We start from the raw sequence: 21063 nt of genomic DNA on the forward strand, positions 1-21063 counted from the left end.
TAAACTCTCAATAAAATGAACACACTCACACACATCTCATTTATTGTACTGAAACGTCCCTTTGGACCCCGTCGTCGTAATCCCGAGGGAACTCGATTACAGCAACTGGTGATTTTCACGTGTATTGTTGCGTGCGTCATTGGTATAGTTGGTTGCGTTACGTTGGTCATTCTGGTGGCCGACTTTTTTTCCGGTGCCCGTGTTCTAAATATTCGGATAAAATTCACGTTTTTCGTAGTAGAAAAATGGAAATCAACATGAAATAAAACGGAAACTTGTATTTTTAGATGAAATTATAATCGTGTAGTTTAAGTCAATACTTCAATTTTACTGCTTAGAAGAAACATTATAACCTCAAAAACCATCTGATTTACTTATCAACTCGGTCATTTTAAAAAATGGCAGATGTGGAGGTGAGGAAAGCAACACGTGGATTTGGCCTTTCCCAAAATGCACGGATTTTACTAACAATTGTGTTTTTAGTGTTCAAAGGCTCTCAAGGATCTTCCCTACAGGGTCCAAACTGCGAGTCTCAAGGAACGGAGAGAAGTCATAGAAAGTGTCATTGATGTCTTAGAAAGTTCTGGTACTTTTAACACAAATTTGAAGACTATCTCTAAAAATTGATTTCAGCAATAAATGAAACTATAATCAAGGGAATATGTCGCGTCATACAGTTGACTCTGCCGCGATACAGCGACAGCGCATCTCAAGTTTTAGTACGGAATTTAATTGTGGCTTTGGTTGAGAAACATTCCGATGCAGCGATCAAATCTTTGACTTCAATGTTGGTTGATATTTCAACTCAACACAAAAATTTGGCTGTTACGTATGTCTCTAGATTCATGTCTGTCCTCAGTTAACTGGAGGTTTTAGGAACAACACGTGTAAAACTGGTCTGTATGCACTACACTGGTCATGTTTAGTCATGTCAGTTGGTTGGAAAACCAATCAGAGTGTTCTTCTGACTCATATTTCTCAACTTGTTGAAGCTCAAGCTCTACTGTTGACCTCTGTGGTGGCTGCCGGTAATGAGAAAAGGTCTACCAAGGCTTTTAATATCGTAAGAAAGTGTTATCAAGCGTCTATCAAATCTAGTTCATTGTTTTAGCTAAACAATACATGGAATTGCATACCTGAAAGTGAGACACTTTATCTAAAAAACTTGAAAAGTGTGGAACCTAGTGGATATGTAGTAGTTCTTGCTTCATATTTAGCTAGAAGATTATCTCTGATTAGCAAAACAGAACTTCTGACTGGTTATTTAGACTCTTTCCTTGAAGCCTTTATCAAGAACTTTGTTAGTTGTAAAACTAGACCTTCGCCTAATGTCATAGTTGCAACCTACTATTTGCTAAGCCAAGTCAATGATGAATTACTGAAGAAAAACCTGTGGCCTGCTCTTCAAAAAGCAATGTTAAGAAACCCAGAGGTCATCCTTGAATGTGTGGGATTAGTAATCACAGGCCTAAGTCTTGATTTAAGTCCTTATGGTGTTGACATTGGAAACAGTTTAATTGGTAATTATCCTCATTTCTTTTACTTTTAAATACATACATATTCATTTTTAGCGAACTTATATTCAAAGGATGACCAAGCAAGAACAGAAGCAGCTGATGCTTGTCGCAGATTGTCCCAACAGATCAGAGATAGCAAAGTGATTATTGAGCTATTGAAAAAAACTTTCGATGTTTTTCATGGATCTGAAGGAAAACTGACTGTCATAGATCATAAAATCAGTGTATTACAGGCTCTTGGAAACTTTAGCATGAATAAGGTTTCTGAAGAAAATTTATCAGACGTTCTAAAATACGTTGGCGAATCTTTTGTCAAGGTATTGAAGACGGAAGTCCATGAAAAAACTTTGTGTCATGCTCTAGATATGTTGTCTTTGTGGGCTGCGAAGTTTGGCGATGAAGTTCCACAAAACGTTTTAGAAATTTTTATGGTATGTTCGCTTCTTTAGGGCTGTAGAAATAATGTCTTTTGTAGAGCGGAATGGAATTAAAAACTTCAACCTCTTTGGTCCGCACAACGTATATTAAATGTATGCTCAACTGTTTCACATCAAAGACTATAAACCAAGCAGCTGCATTAGCTCCAGTGCTGTTGAAAGCTGTGGATAGAGCAGTAGCTCAACCTTCACAGTGGCTTTCTGTCACAGAAGGTCTATGCGCTAGCTGTATGCTCCTAAAACTGTTCCCTGTAGTGGGTCAAAAAGAGAACAACTTTCAAAACCTCTGGAATGTCTTACTCGACATGGACAAGCAGATATTCATTTCCGAAAAGTTCCTTTCTATGACTGGAGACGACGGGCTGGTCCACGTCATGGAGTTATGCGAGAAACTCCTTTTAGAATTTCCTGAAAAACTCAACGGGAAGAATTCTCCCCTCTACCGAGCAGTTTTACACTGTGTGATCTTCTCTTCCACGAAAGTGCGCAGGAAATGTTTAACAGTTCTGAAGAGGATGATGTCGAATTCTTCGCGATCTTCGTTGGCGTGTGCTTTATTCAAGGAGCTGCATAACTTTCTTGAAAGTAGCAAGCCTCCCAGTAAAGTTGATAAAGACCAAGTAGATGGCACTTCTGAGGTATCGCCACATGCGCTAGTTGAATGTATAACATCGTTGTGTTCATCAACAAATTTTACACCAGAAGATGTTCAGTTGTTGGCAGTGGATGCATTTTTACCGACTCATCATCCGTCTGTGGTGACCGTCGCCCCTGATTTGTGGGTCAAAGTCGTCAAACATTTAAAGCTCAAACCCAAGACTCTTCTTGTCCAACAGGGAGAGTTCTTTAAGAAAGTTTTAGTTCAAGAATATGTGTCATCATCGGTAAGACTATTTTTAATTTGTACACAGTTGAAACCCACCAATTCTAGACACACGAAAATGCCTTGGCCACAGCAGTGTCTTTAAATGCTGATGTGATATTACCACCTCTAATTGCAAGAGTTATTTCTGATTTACAAGATCCTCGCATATGTCAAATTTCTAAAGATGACTACTTTACTTTTCTAACGCCGGAAGGGGAGTTGTACGACAAAAGTGTCGTACCAGGGTAAAAAAAAAAACACAAATTATTATCTTTATTAACTTAAATTCTAGGGATGATGTTAACGAAACAATGAATTTGAAACGCGAAAGTAAGGTCTACAGTTACAAGGAACAGCTAGAAGAATTGCAGCTCCGTCGTGAAATTGAAGAGAAAAAGAAAAAAGATGGAAAAATTAAACCTCCTCAATACACCCCCAAACAATTAGAAGCAATCAAAAATCAAAAAATTAAGGAGCAGGCGATAAGGACACGATTAACTACTGTATGTAATTTATTTTAGTTTCTTCGAAAGTAATTTTTGTTTCCAGTTGAACACGTCAATCGCTAATTGTGTGTCGATGGTCAAAGCTGCGGCTAAAGGCAACGCTTTACAGTTGTCTCTCCATTTTAAAGATCTCCTTCCATATGTGTTAAGTGACCTTCAGTCACCATTAGCAGCGCCTTATTTATGTAAACTGTACACTGACCTCCGTACGACAGTTTTTACTCAACAGTTGGAAACTCTGGGAGAACTAATTGCTTTCGTTACTTTGAGACTGCTGAAACCACAATGTGATCTAGATAGTAACTGGGAAGAAGAAAATTTGAACAAAGCGATGGTCAGAGCTGTATCTTTAATCCACGAAAAGACAGTTGTTAGAAAGTGTGATGATTTTCCTCCGTTATTTACAGTGCCAGCTTTCTGTTATAGTTTTATGTTGTTAAAGTCGAGTTTACTGTCGAATTACGCCAGAAACCACGACGACTTAGTTCACGACGGGTTACAAATCATTTCAGAACATGCAAAGTTGCGAGCGAAGGAACAAAACGGAATCAAAGATGTTTATGATCCACAGTATTTGCCGATTAAACAAATGTTTGAGGTTCTTGTGGAAATAATAAGTAAGTATAACGATAGATGTAAGTGGTACTAAAAGTTGTGTTAAAGGCAGCAGCGTTGGTCGTGTACAGTCACAAGCTGAAGCGTGTCTTTTGGACGTCGCGACCGGCGCCAGTGGAGATCCCGGTTGTACCAAAGCCACCATTGAAGAAATCGACGTTTTGCTAGGAGCACTACAAAACCCAGCAGTTGTTGTACGCGATGCAGCATTGCGGAGTCTTACTATTATAATTTCTTCCTTACCAACTCACGAAAGTAACTACGAATACGCCATGAAAATCAGCAAAAGGATATGGATCACCAAGTTCGACGAAAATGAAGACAACAGGTGAGTTACAGCAGCCATCGACCAATTAAGTAATTAATTCATTAGAGTATTGGCTGATAAACTGTGGGAGTTGGCCGGACTAGACTTCCCTGCTTATCTCAGTGAAGAACTCATTCCCGACATTGAACATCCTGTTGAATGCGTACAAGCAGCAGCTTCGCGAGCTCTCGCTGCTTTGTTGGAAACTAACACAGAACAAGTGCAAGAAACGTTGGATAAATTATTGAAGTTGTATAATCAGAGGCTACAGGTATTAGAAGTTTTAACAAAACTGTTTTATGCTCTCTTTAGATGATTCCAGCAAAACTGGACGAATTTGGTCGTGAATTAGAGAAGCCTATTGATACATGGTTTCCAAGACGAGGTGTAGCTCTAGCTTTAGCTCAGTTAGCGCCTTTGATCACACCTGATTTAATTGGTAACTTGGTGCAGTTCTTCGTATCGACGTCGTTGAGCGACCGAAACGAACAAGTTAGGAAAGAAATGTTGAATGCAGCTTTGAGGATTGTTGATTTACATGGAAAAGTATGTGGTCTGAAATCTGTACAGTTTTTCTAACAATATTGTTATAGGAAACTGTTAGTACGCTATGGCCGGTCTTTGACACTTTCATGGGTAAATCGACAAAGTCTGCGCACTTGGACGCTGTAAAACAAGCAGTTGTAATCTTGATGGGATCTTTAGCACGTCACTTGGATAAAGACGACGAAAGAATCAAACCAATTGTCCTCAGATTAATTCAAGCACTTTCCACTCCCTCTCAAACTGTTCAAGAAGCTGTTGGAAACTGTTTACCTCCTTTGATCCATTCAATTAAAGAAGAGGCTCCTGGTTTGATCAATAAACTTCTCCACCAGTTACTAAAAGGCGACAAATACGGCGAGCGCAAAGGTGCAGCGTATGGTTTAGCAGGTATCGTAAAAGGCATGGGCATCTTGGCACTGAAACAACACGATATAATGACAAAACTCACCGATGCCATACAAGACAAAAAGAATTACAAACACCGCGAAGGGGCGTTGTTCGCTTTTGAGATGTTGTTCCACATGTTGGGGAAGTTGTTTGAACCCTACATCATCCACGTTCTGCCACATCTTCTTCAATGTTTCGGCGATACCAGCCAGTATGTCCGTGCAGCTGCTGACGACACTGCTAAAGTAGTCATGGGCAAACTGTCAGGCCATGGTGTTAAATTAGTTTTACCGTCGTTGTTAGATGCTTTGGAACAAGATTCGTGGAGGACCAAAACTGGTTCTGTTGAATTGTTAGGAGCTATGGCGTATTGTGCGCCCAAGCAGTTGTCATCATGCTTGCCCAGCATCGTACCAAAGTTGATTGAAGTTCTTAGTGATTCTCATATGAAAGTGCAAGAAGCGGGAGCCGCCGCGTTGAAAGTCATTGGCTCAGTTATCCGAAATCCCGAGATTCAAGGTAAGTAAGGTTTTGGATGTGTGAACGAGTTTAATTTTGGGGTTGCAGCTATTGTCCCGGTTTTGCTAAAAGCTCTCCAAGACCCCTCAAACAAAACCTCCGTGTGCCTCCAAACACTCCTAGACACTCAGTTCGTTCATTTTATCGATGCTCCATCTCTCGCTCTTATAATGCCAGTCGTTCAACGTGCTTTCATGGATAGATCTACAGAGACGCGTAAGATGGCCGCGCAAATCATCGGTAACATGTACTCCCTCACTGATCAAAAAGACCTCCTTCCGTACCTTCCAACGATCATTCCTGGTCTAAAAACTTCTCTGTTGGATCCGGTACCAGAAGTCCGCAGTGTGAGTGCTCGGGCTTTGGGGGCTATGGTACGAGGAATGGGTGAATCCAGTTTTGAAGATCTGCTCCCATGGTTGATGCAGACACTAACCTCCGAAAGTAGTTCTGTAGACAGATCTGGAGCCGCTCAAGGTCTTAGTGAAGTGGTCGGTGGACTCGGTGTAGAGAAACTCCACAAATTAATGCCGGAGATTATTTCGACGGCCGAAAGAACTGACATAGCTCCACATGTTAAAGATGGTTACATTATGATGTTTATTTACATGCCAGTGGTCTTTACCAATGATTTTACGGTGTATATTGGACAGATTATTAATCCGATTTTAAAAGCATTAGCTGACGAGAATGAGTACGTCAGGGACACTGCACTCAAAGCTGGACAAAGAATTGTGACATTGTATGCCGATTCGGCTATTTTACTGTTGTTGCCGGAATTGGAGAAAGGGCTGTTTGACGAGAACTGGAGGATTCGTTACAGGTAGGTAAAAATTCCGATTTTAATAACCCGGCGCCTCCACCATTCGAGATTTCCTTCAATTTGTTTTATCTCAGTTCTGTCCAACTTCTGGGTGATTTGCTGTATCGCATCTCTGGTGTTACCGGTAAAATGAGCACGGAAACAGCAAGCGAAGACGACAACTTCGGTACTGAACAATCCCACCAAGCCATCATTAAATCTCTCGGGGCTGAGCGCAGGAACCGCGTTTTAGCAGGACTATACATGGGTCGCTCCGACGTTGCTCTAATGGTCCGGCAAGCCGCCCTTCACGTCTGGAAAGTTGTTGTTACCAACACCCCGCGTACTCTCCGAGAAATTTTACCCACTCTTTTTGGTCTCTTGCTTGGTTGTTTAGCTAGTGATAGTTATGATAAGCGACAAGTGGCTGCAAGAACTTTGGGAGATCTAGTGAGAAAACTGGGAGAAAGAGTGTTGCCTGAGATTATACCAATTTTAGAAAGAGGTTTACAGTCGGATCAACCTGATCAGCGTCAAGGTGTTTGTATCGGTTTGTCTGAAATCATGGGTTCGACTTCAAAAGAAATGGTTTTGATTTTTGTCAATTCTTTGGTACCGACGGTGAGGAAAGCACTATGTGATCCGTTGCCGGAAGTGAGACAAGCCGCGGCAAAAACGTTTGATAGTTTACATTCAACTGTTGGAGCAAGAGCTTTGGATGATATCTTACCCACAATGCTTAATCAATTGGTTTGTTTGCTAATATTCTTTGTTTTTGAGTTATTATTTGGTTTTTGTAGAACGACCCGGACCCAGACGTTGTGGAATGGACCCTCGACGGTCTCCGTCAAGTCATGGCGATCAAATCCCGCGTTGTTCTTCCTTACTTAGTCCCGCAGTTAACAGCACCTCCTGCCAATACGAAGGCTCTTTCAATTCTGGCGTCAGTGGCTGGAGAAGCCCTAAACAAATATCTTCCTCGTATTCTTCCTGCCCTCCAAACAACCTTGGCTAATTCGCGGGGGACTCCGGAAGAAGCTCAACAATTGGAGTACTGCCAAGCTGTTGTTTTGTCTGTTGTTGATGAAGTTGGAATCCGAACTATCATTGATACAATGCTTGAGAACACACGCAATGAAAATGCCGATCAGAGAAGAGCCGCCGCAACGTTGTTGTGTGGTTTCTGTGCCAATTCTAAAGCTCAGTATACAACACACGTTCCGCAGTTGTTGAGAGGACTGATACACTTATGCACTGATAGTGATAAAGATGTGCTGCAGATGTCATGGGAAGCGTTGAACGCTGTAACGAAAACGTTGGATCCAAAGTTACAAGCGACGTACGTCAATGATGTTAAACAGGCGGTGAGGTATGCCATGTCTGATATGAAAGGAGCTCAGTTGTTGCCTGGATTTTGCTTACCCAAAGGTACAGTTCAATGTGTTCAAAACTTTCAAAAACCTTTATTTTTTTCATAGGGATTGCACCGATTTTACCCATTTTCCGCGAAGCGATCCTCAACGGGGATGGCGATGAGAAGGAATTAGCGGCTTTAGGTTTGGGAGAAGTCATCAAAGTCACTAGCGCACCAGCCCTTCAACCGAGCGTAGTCGCCATTACAGGACCTTTAATTAGGATCCTTGGAGACCGATTCAGCGCAAATGTTAAAACTGCTGTGTTGGAAACGCTGGCGATTCTTTTGTCGAAGGTAATGTTAAAACTACACGAAGAAAATGAGTAATTATTTAAACTTTAGGTTGGAGTAATGTTGAAACAGTTCCTTCCACAACTACAAACGACCTTCGTCAAAGCCCTGAACGATCCCAATCGTGTTGTTAGACTTAAATCAGCTGCTGCTTTGAGCCACTTGATTGTTATCCACCAGAGAGCCGATCCTCTGTTCTTGGAATTACACAACACTATTAAAAATACAGACGACTCCACCATAAAGTGAGATTTTCCACGATTTTTCTTGTTATTAACATACTGTTGCAGAGAAACGACTTTACATGCTTTACGCGGTATTATTACACCGGCCGGTGATAAAATATCCGACCCAGTGAAGAAACAAATCCACGCAACGCTGCTGTTGCTGTTGAGTTACCAAGAAGATGTGATTAGGAATTGTGCAGCTGGATGCTTAGGCGCCCTCTGCCGTTGGTTATCGCCAGAACAATTAGATGTAACCCTCAATGAACACCTCTTGGATGACTCTTCGTCTGATTGGATATTGCGGCACGGCCGAGGTGCAGCATTATCGGTGGCTTTGAAAGAATCGTCTTCAAGTTTATGGCAAGAGCAATACAAAACAAGAATAATTCAAACGATTTTGAGTCAACTATCCGCTGATAAAGTGGTAATTACGCAAACAGCGGTGCGCTCATGTGGATATTTACTTCAGTATTTGATGTTGAACGACGAAAGTTTACCAACAGGTCTATTAGGTCCTTTCGTTAGGGTAAGTGTTTTTACAATGATGCAAAACCTCTTATCTGTTATCCGTATTGTTTGTAGACGATGAACAACAATAATAACGATGTGAAACAACTTTTGGCAAGGGTTTGCATCAATTTAGCAAAGACTGTTCCGCAAGATAAGATGTCCACGGATTTATTGAAGTTATTGCTACCGACGTTGGTTAATGGGACTAAAGAGAAGAACGGATACGTGAAGGCTAATTCTGAAATTGCACTAATTGCGGTGTTGAAATTGAGGGACGGTGATGCAATGCAACAGGTATGTTTACGCTGAATAGTTTTTTAGGTATTTTTATTATGGTAAAATTTCGCGCAGAGATGCCTCAGCATATTGGATGTTGGTGCCCGTGAATCCTTGGCCGATGTCGTTCAAAAAGTTCTCAAAAAGATCATGTCTCAACCTGAAGGAAAGGAAGAAGAGCTGGACGACACCTTACTGACCTGATTAGAGTTATGTAATAACATAAAAGCGTTTACATGTTATATTCCACCTTCCTTGTGCATTCTTCAATTCATTTATATTAGCTTCTTATTGATTTTACATAAAAACCGATTTTGTAAATTTTGTTTTAAATATGTAATCACGAATAACTTGAGAAAGATTCTTTTATTTACAATTCATGTAAACAAATTGAAAAACATTTACAAAAATTGATGAACATGACTAGTAGTCATCGCCACGCGATACCACTTCTTTGCAAGTCGGACGAAGCATAATAGTGTGTTCAAACTGAGCTGTGTAACAACCTTTGATGTCGCAGAGGGGTGGGTATGCATCGACAACACCTTTGTCACATAAATCTTTCAATGCCATTTGGTACTTGGTGGCTCCTGCACGATCCAACCAGCGTTTGCAGAATGCCAAAGTACCAAAGTTTTTGTTGATTACGTTGAGAAGGGCTTTAGAAGATTGCAATCTGTAAAAGCGGTGTTAATAATTTTTCGCGTACGACTGGACAATATTACCTTAAAGGAACATAAGAAGTTTCAAAATTCTTCATGTAGTGAGAGCAATCCATGTCATCGTGAACCACACCACGTCCAGTGGATCCGAACGTTTCAATAGCATAAAATTCGTTCTCCTCCATTACAGTCGCTTCACCGCCTTTGACAATGGGTACAGTCTTCCCAGCGTGAATTCCTGCAACCATACCATTAGAATAAAACTAAATATTTATCGATTTATTTACTGTATGGTGAAATGGAGTGTCCGTTCAAATTCCTGATTGATTTGATGGGATATGTCTTCCCATCCAACTCTAACTCGTACGACTCCATAACTTCTTGAATCGCCGCTCCGATTTCGCACAACTGCACGTCAATTCCAGCCTCTCTAATTCCAGTATTGGTCGCATCTCTTACTGCTTCAACCAGTTTATCGTACTTCGGGTTAAACGTATGGGTAAATGCGCAATCAATAATTCTCCCATTGATGTGAGTACCGAAATCTATCTTGACAACATCGTCGTACTCCAAAACAGTGGGATCACCAGCATTTGGTGTATAATGGGCAGCGCAATGGTTTCGTGAGCACCCGGTAGGAAAAGCCAAACCGGCTTTCAAACCGTTCTCTGCTATTAATTTTCTGGCAGTGTTTTCTAATTCCTCGCAAATCTGGATCATGGTCATCCCCGGTTTGATCCATTTCTGGATGTGCTGACGAGTTTGGCGATGAGCTTCAGCAGCTAGACGAACCTCATTGTAGATATCATTGTGCATGCGGTCTAAAGCGCGCTTCTCCTCGGATGTGAAGCGGTCTTTAGCTGTACGGTCGTCCTGTTTAATTCGGTATTCCTGAATTTCTCCAATCGGAAATACTTGATCAGGGAAGAGATCCACTATCGGGACCGATGGAGGGTCCGTTTGGGTGGGCTTTCCGCCACCTTAACACAAAATGGGGTTGGAAATTTAAGTTTATTAAATGTGACGCGTGTATTTTGGGTTGCAGCTACTAAAAAGAGCGATCTCGTTATCTTACGTAAATGACGCAGTTTTTTTGTCAAACTTTTTGAACTTAGTTGTCACCCCATTTATAAACAATAACGTAGCAGGAGCCCCAAAATCTCACGTTCAAGTCTATGCATACCTTTCTTCCTATTCCTCTTTTTCTTCTTTTTTTCCCCGTCGCCTTCAGGAGCTCCGTCGTTGTTCTCCTCGATCTTCGCACCATCCTCAGGACGTTCACTTTCTTCGTTGTGATTCTCAGTGGCTAAAATTCACAGTATCACCCGGTGGCACGCGACCGGTCGGTTTTGACTTACCAGTCTTTTTCTTCTTCTTCTTTCTCTTTTTCTTTTTCCCGGTTTCCGCGGAAGCGTTCTCACCACCTACTTCTTCAACATCATCGTCATTAACGTTGTCATCTTCATTATCCTGGGGATCAATTTCGGTCTTTAACGCCGCCATTTTCGCAACAAAAGCTGTCAACCGCGAATCACATGAAATTTTTTTAAAGAGGGCGGTGTTTGTTTGACAATTCCCAGAACCGCTTGACATTGACAGTGACAGGTGACAGCAGTCCTAAAGTCTTTCACATTTCTCGGTTTCCAGCAGTAAGAAAGAAGAAGACGTAATTCGAGGGTTTTTTTCGGCCATTTAACAACTTTCTCCAGCTATTACCAACAAAAAAATGCAGAACGCCCTTCGAAATGTTGTCTCGTCTTCAATGAAAGTAAGCATAAAATCTAATTTTTGGCACAGTAGGCTCTTCCAAGTCGGTAAAGTTTACGTAATATAACCTTTTTTTCTTCGAACCTTTTCAAGTTTTTATATTTGCGTAATTAAAAGAGATTTAGAGGTCACCTGATAAGGTCTCATATTGTAGCCATCTAGTCTGATTAGATGTCACCAAGGTGTCCTCAGTGCCCTACACCGCAAGTATTCAACTACACACGACGCTGATTTGGTCGTCATCGGTTCTGGACCTGGGGGCTACGTTGCGTCGATCAAAGCTGCCCAATTAGGCCTCAAAGTATTTTCTTATTATAGTTAAAATCACAACTAAAAATAAACTTTTAGACAGTATGTGTAGAAAAAGATCCAACTCTGGGGGGCACTTGCCTCAATGTAGGCTGTATACCGTCAAAAGCTCTACTAAACAACTCCTATTATTATCACATGGCTCATTCAGGTGACTTGGCTGACAGAGGCATTGCCTGTGACAACATCAGACTTGACTTGGACAAGCTCATGGGACAGAAAGTTAACGCTGTTAAAGCCCTAACTGGGGGCATAGCCCAACTTTTTAAAAAGAACAAAGTCACTCTTGTTAGTGGACATGGCAAAATCACAGGTGTAAATCAGGTTACAGCTCTGAAACCTGATGGCTCATCAGAAGTGATTAATGCAAAAAACATTATGATTGCAACAGGATCAGAAGTTACTCCTTTTGCTGGAATTGAGGTAACTTCCACTGGAGATTTGTTTGTTTCTTTAGTTGTTAAGTTTTAGATTGATGAAGAGCAAATTGTGTCTTCAACTGGCGCTCTTTCACTTAAAGAAGTGCCAAAAAGATTAGTAGTAATTGGAGCCGGTGTTATTGGGTTGGAATTGGGATCTGTTTGGTCAAGATTAGGCTCAGAAGTAACAGCTGTGGAATTTCTGAGTTCCATTGGAGGTGCTGGAATTGATGGTGAAGTGGCCAAGACATTCCAGAAAGTTTTGACTAAGCAAGGGTTGAAGTTCAGATTGGGTACTAAAGTGACTGGGGCACAGAAATCAGGGGGCGTCATCCGCGTCAACATTGAGGATGTTAAGAATCCCGATAACAAAGAAGAGGTTGATTAATTTTTACGATTGGGGCGGTATTTTACTGTTTATTTTAGTTGGAATGTGAGGTTCTCCTCGTGTGTGTTGGCCGGCGCCCTTACACCACCAATCTCGGTCTTGAAGAAATCGGCATTGAAAGAGACCAGAAAGGTAGAATCCCAGTCAACTCCCACTTCCAAACCGTAATTCCAAACATTTTCGCCATCGGTGATTGCATCCATGGTCCCATGTTAGCCCATAAAGCAGAAGATGAAGGTGAGAAACATAGTAAATTATCAAAAACTATCATGAATGTTTCAGGTATTATTTGCGTCGAGGGGATTCAAGGCGGTCCAGTTCACATCGACTACAACTGCGTTCCTTCAGTTATTTACACACATCCAGAAGTAGGCTGGGTGGGTCGCTCAGAAGAGGACCTAAAAAGCGAAGGAATCGCCTATAAAGTCGGAAAATTCCCGTTCATGGCTAATTCTAGGGCGAAAACCAACAATGAAACTGACGGTTTTGTTAAAGTCTTGGCCGACAAAGCAACAGATAGGATTTTGGGAACACATATTATTGGACCCTCTGCTGGCGAACTTATTAACGAAGCCGTACTAGCACAAGAATATGGTGCATCCAGTGAAGATGTTGCTAGAGTATGTCATGCTCATCCTACTTGTGCGGAAGCGTTGAGAGAGGCGAATCTTGTATCGTACTTCGGCAAAGCCATTAACTTTTAATTGTTAAGTGAAACCGGTTGATTTGTGTAAATACGTTCAGTGAAATGTAATATCAGAAAAAGTAATAATTACAATCATTATTTATATTTACAGTACTAATTTCACCAAAGTCGTTAAATTGGACTCAAAATTGTGACACACCGCAATCTCCATCACGAATTATAAACGTTTTATTAAATAAAATATAAGTAAACACGTTTTTATTTAAGTTCTTCCTAGAGTGTTTTAAAGTAGTTAATTTTTGTTAGAATAATAAAGCCAAATCAATCTGTACCTTTTCAGATATCCTGGTTTTAAATTTTATTAACATATTTGTTTATGAATAACAAAGATATTGTCTGTACTGTTTTTCACTTTACGTTCTCTGCTTTTAAAGCATTTAATTTCCCAAGTATTATATGAAATGCAGTATCATTTTACTAATTGGATTTAATTCCGAAACCCAGTTTGTGTACAGAACTTCTGTATTTGGAATCAAAAGTAAAAAAAATTGGTATGGGACTTTTCAAATTTTCCGGGTTCAAGAGTAAGTGTCTAAAATTACGTCTCGTGTCTTATATGTATAAAAAAGAAAAAAAACGACATAATTTAAAATTCAAAACTCTAAAGATGTTAATGTGGGTGTTCGGCGGTGTTTATGTTCTTAATGGAGATAAAAACACTTTTCCTTTTCATCAGATTCTTTCATCTTCGCCGTAACTGTAACCATAACCACATCTGTCATCCGTTGACGTTTCACCGGCACCATTCTCAGCGTAACCAAACTCGCTTGTCATAGTTAAAAATAATTAAAAATGAAAAAATTCAAGCTAAGTTGCTCCCTTTTTGCCCACTCTTTGGACGTGAGAAGTGTGGCGGTAACCTCTAACAACTCTATAATAAGTGGTTCTCGAGATAAAACTGCAAAATTTTGGAGTCCTAATCAGTGTGTACTCAGCTTTTTGTGGCCCGTTTTGAGTGTGTTGTTTCAGGGTCGACCCTGGTTATACTCCCGTGCAAACGTACCGAGACCAAAAGAACTTTGTTATTACTGTCCTGTATTTAGAACCCACTAGCGAGTATGTGGATGGTTTGGTTGTAACAGGGGGCAATGATAACATAATTTACGTTTATAAACCACATGAACCTTTTGCTACTTTTACATTTAAGGAGCATACTAATGCTGGTAAGTTGTCTAAAACTACCATGAATTAGTTTAATTGGAGTTTTGTAGTTAGTTGTCTTTCTCAGTCTTCAAATCCCTGTTCTTTTGTAAGTGGTTCTTGGGATTCAACTGCCAAATTATGGATCCTGGGTAAAAACAATTCTGTGGTAACCTTCACAGGACACTCTGCTGCTATTTGGTCAATTATCCAGTTAAAAGACTCCAGAATTGTCACTGCATCAGCTGATAAGATCATCAGCTTGTGGAACACTGATGGAGTTAGATTAAATTCATTGACTGGTCATACTGACTGTGTCAGGGCACTGCTTGATCTACCAGAATTGCAACAGTTTGTTTCTGTTGCTAATGATGCCACCATCAGAATTTGGTCCTATTCAGGGGAAAGTATAAGTGTTCTTTATGGACACACTAATTTCATCTACAGGTATTGTTCTAATGTTGTTAAAATAGTTACTTTATTGTCACTTGTAGCATTGCAAGATGTAAAGCAGCAGGTCAAAACAGCTTTGTAACCTCAGATGAAGACAGAACAGTTAGATTTTGGCTAAATGGAGAGAATGTGGACACAATTAGATTACCAGCTCAGTCAGTTTGGTCAGTTGGATGTCTTACAAACGGCGACATCGTCACTGGTACAAGTGATGGAGTCGTCAGAATATTCACTCAAGATGAAAGCAGAGCTGCTAATGAAGCAACTCTGAACAAGTTTGGTGAAGAAGTGGACGCTTTAACTAAACAAAGCACTCAGGAGATTGGAGGCTACAAAGTATCAGAGTGTGTACAGTTTACTCTAATTTTACAAAAATAACACTAAATTCAGTTTGCCAGGTAAAGAAGCTCTGTATGACCCAGGGAGAAAAGCTGGACAGATGAAAATGATAAGAGAAGATGGAGGAGTTGTGGCGTACACTTGGGTTGAAGATGGTGATAATAGTCATTGGGAAAAAGTTGGGGATGTTCTTGGCAGTACCAACAAAACAGATCAAGATAAAACGATGTTTGAAGGCAAGGCTTATGATTTTGTATTTACTGTGGATGTAGAAGACGGGAAACCACCCTTGAAGTTACCCTATAATAGAGGCGATGATCCTTACGTTGCGGCGAACAACTTCTTGGCCAAGAACATGTTGCCTGCAACTTACCTAGAGCAGGTTGTTGATTTTATTCTCAAGAACACACAAGAAAAGTATGTGGCTCCAACCAGTGATTATGTTGATCCTTTTACTGGGGGCTCAAGGTACACACCGTCTAACAGCGCTGGGAGTCAAGGGTTCGCGGGGGCAAACATGGACCCTTTCACAGGTAACGCCATTGTATAAATTACAACAAAAATACAATTATCTCTTGAGGTGGCAGCAGTTACTCGACCGCTTCAAGTCTACCAAAGCAAAGTTCAGCCACATCTACTTCTACTAGTAAATTCTTCCCAATTAGCGCCTACCGCACGTTTGAAGTAGGCGACTCTAACGTAATTTTAACGAAGTTAAAAGAATTCAACGAAAGAACCGGCGATGGTAAAACCACCACTGTAAGCGAAGCTAATTTAGTAGAATTGGTAAAATTGTGCAATGGCCCACCAGACGACCCCAACGCTTTTGATATTTTATTTAAATTGTTTGATTGGCCAGACGAAATCGTCTTTCCCGTAATCGATGTGGTACGACTGGCAGTCAGACACAAAAAAAATAACGAAGTCATCGCCACAGCCAACAACGGAACTCTTCTTCAAAAACTTTTGGGTTTTATAAACGAAAATTGCAGGATTGCTAACAATGTTATTGTTTCTTTAAGAAGCTTGTGCAATTTATTCAGTCATGAACAGGGAGAACAACTGGTTTTTGACCATCGGTTTGACATTGTGGAAAATGTGACTGCTTTGGGTGTTCTTAACAAAAACGGTCAGGTAAGACGGAACTTTTCGATTATTACAGATATTACATGTTTTTTTTAGGTGGCTTTAGGGACGCTTCTATTGAACTTATCGATTTCAACCCTGAAAAAAGCCGATGATGTGGGAATTTCAGTCCTCGCTGACGTGATCCCCGACATTTTAACAAAACTGAACGATTCAGAGGCACAGTTTAGAGCGTATGTGGCACTAGGGACTCTACTTACAACAGCAAACTCTGCTCAAGCCGAGATCAAAACCAAAGTGAAGAGTAATTTTGGGTTTGTCAGTGCCTTACAATTGCATTTGTTGTCGGGACAGACGGAAGTAGAAAATAAACGAAGAAACTGTGCCAGTCAGGTCCAAGATCTTTTAGGGATAAGTTTCTAATTAATAAAATCTGATTCTTTTTCTAATGATTTTAATGTATTTACAAACAACCTACTTTTTAAGCCACTCTTTAAGCAGCTTCGATTTGTCGGGCTTTGTGTTCGCGGACTCGGAGACGTCGCTCACGTTCATATTCTTTCATGCGAATGACATGACTGAAAAAAAAACATAAATGAGTGCTATTACACAATGTGAGCTTACTCTTCATATTTGCAGTGGGAATAAACGTGTTTTTCGTGTTCACAATTCACAGCTAATGGCCAATTAGCCCTGCGACAGTCCATGTATTTAAGTAAGAAATGGGCGCAGTAATCTCGCTCTGACGGTGGTATTTTTGCTGACCTCATTTGCTCCTCTGTAGCTACCATTACTACAAAAATACACAAACGTTATATAAAATAAATAACTACTTTTGGAAAATTACCTCGTTCTTTACGACCATTTTCGAAACCTAAAAGGGGATCAAAAGTTGGTTCTTCAAAGGGCGAAGGAGTAACTTCTGGTTTGAAATATAAATTGTAACCACTCTCGGGGAAATAACCAAATGTAGCTCCCATTGCGATTTGATTACCACAACATTCAAGAATCAAAATTTTTTTATTTTTTGACAAGACGAATGAGGTTATGTAATGCTGAAATTTTATGGAAACCTGTATTATCGGCAAAAAAGCGCCATATTTAAACGTAAATGATTGCAGTTGAAACGTTAATTATTATGTATCACGGCACATAAGAGATTTTTCAGTGAAATTTATTAGCAATCACAACAATACGAGTCAATAGAGCGATATTCGACGTGTATGACACTGAATTTACATCAGTCTTACAAAGACTTGCCAAAGACTGCAAAAAACGTTTAGGCTGGCGAAACATTAATTTGTTTGAAATAAATGGAAGCCCGGAAAAGGGTAGTTGTTTCTCTCGATTGACTTGGATATTGTGCAAGAGATTTCAATAAGACATGCAACGTACATGTTATTTTAAAATGTTTAATCGCATTCCTTTTGTTTTCTGTTCTGAAATCAAGATTTATTTACGTTACTGCAGTACTGCAGATCACTGATCACTGCACGTCTCTATTCCAATCCAAATATCATGTGGTGCAATCAAACGTCAGAGGGGGCAGCTTTAAACTGAAACAACACCTCTCTCACGCGAAAGTGAAAAGTTCGAAGGGGACGAAACTCTCAAACGCCTTTCAGGCGAAACTAAAGCAGATCGAAAGGACCACAAAAAGAACGGTCGAGAAGTTTGCACTTAAAATACGACGCTTTTCGATCACTTCTTCTGAAGCGGGGAGCTCGAGAATTATTAGTGTAGCAATTTCAATAAGAATTAGGACCTAAAAATTTCAGACATCATTCAATAAAATTTGTAAATGTGGTAATTTTAGAACTGCAGCTATGAAATTTAGGGACGTTTTTTTGGATTCGTGCATTAACACGACCACCAAATTGCAAAATTGTAAAGCCAGACTCAAATTTTAGAAATTTTCATTTTTAATAAAAATATTCTTCAGCCAAATCCTTTAATGAACCCAATTACAAGCACAAATGTAGATATATGTAAAATACAATAAATGAGACCGCAACAGAGAATCATTTGCACAATATCACCAACGTACAAAATTCCTTTAAAGTACACTGTTAATAACATCATTAACTGCTGGGAATAGTCCTAAAACAAACGCTCTACTGTAATTACAAATATTCGCAGAAAGATTAAAATTCTCTGTAAAAGTTTAGAAATTTCTTCACGTTAATTGGCAAGGGCAGTTGTTGAATTTTGCTCTTCATGTGCACACTGTACGGACTTACGTACATTTTCATACGTCGCATTGCCTCAACATATTCACTTTCACTATCACTTTTGTCCTCATTGTCAGTGCTATCCTCTCTGTCACATTTCTTTGGCGTGTCCACTCTATCAATTTTGCGCCATTTTGACGCCAATCTTTTACCTTTTTCCTTTAGACCCCTCTTGCATCTTTTGTTTTCTTGATCTTCATCACTGCTAGTAGACAAAGCTTCCACCATATCCACCGGTACTTCAGAAATCAACTCATCTCCTAACCCACTGTCAAACTTATCTCTGCTATTCTTCTGCTTTGCTTCTGTATTTTCAGTCTCACTACCTTCTGACATTTGTTCTTCCACAAGGATTGGCTCAACAGATATGTTATATCTAACATTTTGATCTTCACTCTCTGTATTTTCTCTATGTACTATCACCTTGTTATCACTTTCTGTTTCTTCAACATTTTGTCTGCTGCTGCTTGCTTCTTCAGTGTTGTTATCTTGAGCATTGACATTTGAATTGATATTTCGATGCGAGCGTCTTTCTAGAACGTGAAACGCTTCTTGTATTGTGTCTAGAGGATCTTCTATCGACGAATCGTCGCTGTCTGAGGACGTTTCATCCGTATCTTCGTTATTTGCAGAACTTGAAGAATTGTCACGTTCTTGCGCTGCCGCAAGATTTCCTCTCTTCTTCTTGCGGGCGATTGTTAGAAAGAAGAAGTCGAGCAGCTCTTCTGAGCCTCTTGGGGTGTCTCTGCGGCCGTTTCTGGTTAAACAAAGAATTAGCACATATTTTAATCTTATAAATTGCCTAGCTGTGCTGTATATGTAATGACATGATTATGAATTACTGAATGCAAATTTTTATGAACCATTATGTAGCGTTATAAAAAATGGTTGGTCAATGTTGTTACTTTTAATATTGAAAGGAATTATTTACAAGAACCACAAAGTCCGCTAATTGAGTCAAGACTGTTATTAGTGTTATTACTGAAACCGGTTTAAAACAATTTACTGGTTTAAAACGGACCTGGTTTAAAATTGATCATCAACGACACGTTTTTAACATCAAAATACAGAAGGAAAATATACCTTTTGACAGGTTTTTTCTTCTTTGACGTCTTTCTTTTCTTTTTGAGATTCTTGACATTGGGATATTCACCCTCAATGATTTTTCTTAACAGGTTTCTGATGGTGGTTCTGCACAGCTCTTGCAATGACAGCGGTTCAATATCAACTTAAAAGACATGAGATAACACAACAAATTGATAATACAAGTAACTTACAACATGGCACAATCTCGGAATTTTCAACTTCTGGCCTTACCAAATTTGTGAATGAAACTGGCAGCAGGTAATGAGTCGTCCAACAAGTTTCAGACACTCTTCTCATTTCAACAAGCCTCTCACTAATTGGTATGACCAAAATCCCCCCAATTTTAATCAGATTTTTGATGTAACTGAGATACTTCTCAGGACAAGCAGCCCCACAGTAAACGCGGTCATACAAATTGTATCCAGAAGTCAAACAAAGACAGTTTCCTTGCATGAACTTTGGCTCACAGAAGTCATATTCATCAATAGCACCAGAGTGTTTTTTGAATTGTTCCAATCTCATGTAAGCATACTGGATAACATCATCATGTAATTCGATCCCGTGGTTTATACCATAGCTCCCAAGAATCAGGCCAGCGACTGTGTTTAGATACCCAGTCCCTGATCCGAGGTTCAAGAAACTCAACCCTGGTTTCAATTTAAGCCCTTCCATGACTTCACTGTAGATACACGGAGCAGATATGTGAAAATTCCCATTTTTCCAAGCCACATCGCGATAAGCATCCGCTGGTGGCACAGGAAGGAAGTAAGCCCCCCTGTCAACTGCCCGAAACACTCTTTCAACCAAAGACGTTTTAATGTAATTCGCCTCAATTAGATTGTCTATCAGATCGTCGTTGTTCTCTCCGGCACTCACACCCGCCCCCATGATTTAACTTTTCCGATTTCGAAATCAAACTGCGTCTTATGTTCTGATGAAAATTTTGTTTATCTTTGTTATGTCAACGAGTTTAAAATAAACGACAACGAGGGGAGAATCGCGTTGTTTGCATCCGAAATGGGGTCAATAGAACGCTGGTTGTATGATTTAGAGGTGACAAAAACTCTTTTCGTCGATAAATTCGGTTTTTGACGACACAACCATCACAACACGATCAGCTGACATTAAAATGACGGCAAATAGGAAGCTGGGCGGCGTTGTCACATCGGTGCGGTTCAAAATTTATGTTTCCAAAAATTTTAAATAAAAATTGTTAGTTTTTTACATTTTGGGGTTTCACTAATTTGTTTTTAAATTC

General features: G+C 40.0%; 6 protein-coding genes across 6 annotated transcripts; 3 read left to right on the forward strand and 3 right to left on the reverse strand.

Moving 5' to 3' along the window:
* The first annotated feature begins 143 nt into the window (after window positions 1-143).
* l(3)80Fj (lethal (3) 80Fj) lies at window positions 144-9578 on the forward strand. The gene is made up of 22 exons (XM_088046772.1): window positions 144-413; window positions 484-586; window positions 634-829; window positions 877-1063; window positions 1112-1520; window positions 1572-1948; window positions 1993-2838; window positions 2886-3064; window positions 3112-3322; window positions 3369-3942; window positions 3989-4268; window positions 4314-4518; window positions 4560-4793; window positions 4841-5699; window positions 5748-6522; window positions 6597-7251; window positions 7302-7929; window positions 7980-8209; window positions 8258-8451; window positions 8497-8959; window positions 9016-9237; window positions 9295-9578. Exons 1-22 carry the CDS (start codon window positions 399-401, stop codon window positions 9421-9423), a joined length of 7971 nt encoding a protein of 2656 aa, XP_087902898.1. The 5' UTR covers window positions 144-398; the 3' UTR covers window positions 9424-9578.
* Window positions 9567-11474, reverse strand: und (methionyl aminopeptidase und). Its single transcript, XM_088046779.1, has 5 exons — window positions 11240-11474; window positions 11065-11187; window positions 10169-10861; window positions 9945-10119; window positions 9567-9895 (listed from the first exon to the last, which is right to left on the reverse strand). Exons 1-5 carry the CDS (start codon window positions 11472-11474, stop codon window positions 9643-9645), a joined length of 1479 nt encoding a protein of 492 aa, XP_087902905.1. The 3' UTR covers window positions 9567-9642.
* Window positions 11475-11556: 82 nt separating this feature from the next.
* On the forward strand, window positions 11557-13663 carry LOC148168342 (dihydrolipoyl dehydrogenase, mitochondrial). Its single transcript, XM_088046778.1, has 6 exons — window positions 11557-11649; window positions 11803-11949; window positions 11997-12380; window positions 12429-12755; window positions 12803-13001; window positions 13047-13663. The coding sequence occupies exons 1-6, from the start codon at window positions 11608-11610 to the stop codon at window positions 13466-13468; spliced, it is 1521 nt and encodes a 506-aa protein (XP_087902904.1). The 5' UTR covers window positions 11557-11607; the 3' UTR covers window positions 13469-13663.
* Window positions 13664-14159: 496 nt separating this feature from the next.
* On the forward strand, window positions 14160-16937 carry Plap (phospholipase A2 activator protein). The gene is made up of 7 exons (XM_088046776.1): window positions 14160-14393; window positions 14440-14633; window positions 14682-15057; window positions 15105-15407; window positions 15454-15935; window positions 15983-16536; window positions 16585-16937. Exons 1-7 carry the CDS (start codon window positions 14263-14265, stop codon window positions 16909-16911), a joined length of 2367 nt encoding a protein of 788 aa, XP_087902902.1. The 5' UTR covers window positions 14160-14262; the 3' UTR covers window positions 16912-16937.
* On the reverse strand, window positions 16926-17565 carry ND-B18 (NADH dehydrogenase (ubiquinone) B18 subunit). Its single transcript, XM_088046783.1, has 3 exons — window positions 17336-17565; window positions 17113-17281; window positions 16926-17066 (listed from the first exon to the last, which is right to left on the reverse strand). Exons 1-3 carry the CDS (start codon window positions 17466-17468, stop codon window positions 16982-16984), a joined length of 387 nt encoding a protein of 128 aa, XP_087902909.1. The 5' UTR covers window positions 17469-17565; the 3' UTR covers window positions 16926-16981.
* An 857-nt stretch (window positions 17566-18422) lies between these two features.
* Window positions 18423-20968, reverse strand: LOC148168345 (uncharacterized). The gene is made up of 3 exons (XM_088046081.1): window positions 19997-20968; window positions 19803-19947; window positions 18423-19476 (listed from the first exon to the last, which is right to left on the reverse strand). Exons 1-3 carry the CDS (start codon window positions 20691-20693, stop codon window positions 18633-18635), a joined length of 1686 nt encoding a protein of 561 aa, XP_087902207.1. The 5' UTR covers window positions 20694-20968; the 3' UTR covers window positions 18423-18632.
* Between the last annotated feature and the right edge of the window lie 95 nt (window positions 20969-21063).

The sequence above is a fragment of the Gnatocerus cornutus genome, chromosome 9, assembly GCF_029298725.1.
Source record: "Gnatocerus cornutus isolate USDA-ARS CGAHR chromosome 9, icGnaCorn1.1, whole genome shotgun sequence".
Classification (NCBI taxonomy): Eukaryota; Metazoa; Arthropoda; class Insecta; order Coleoptera; family Tenebrionidae; genus Gnatocerus; species Gnatocerus cornutus.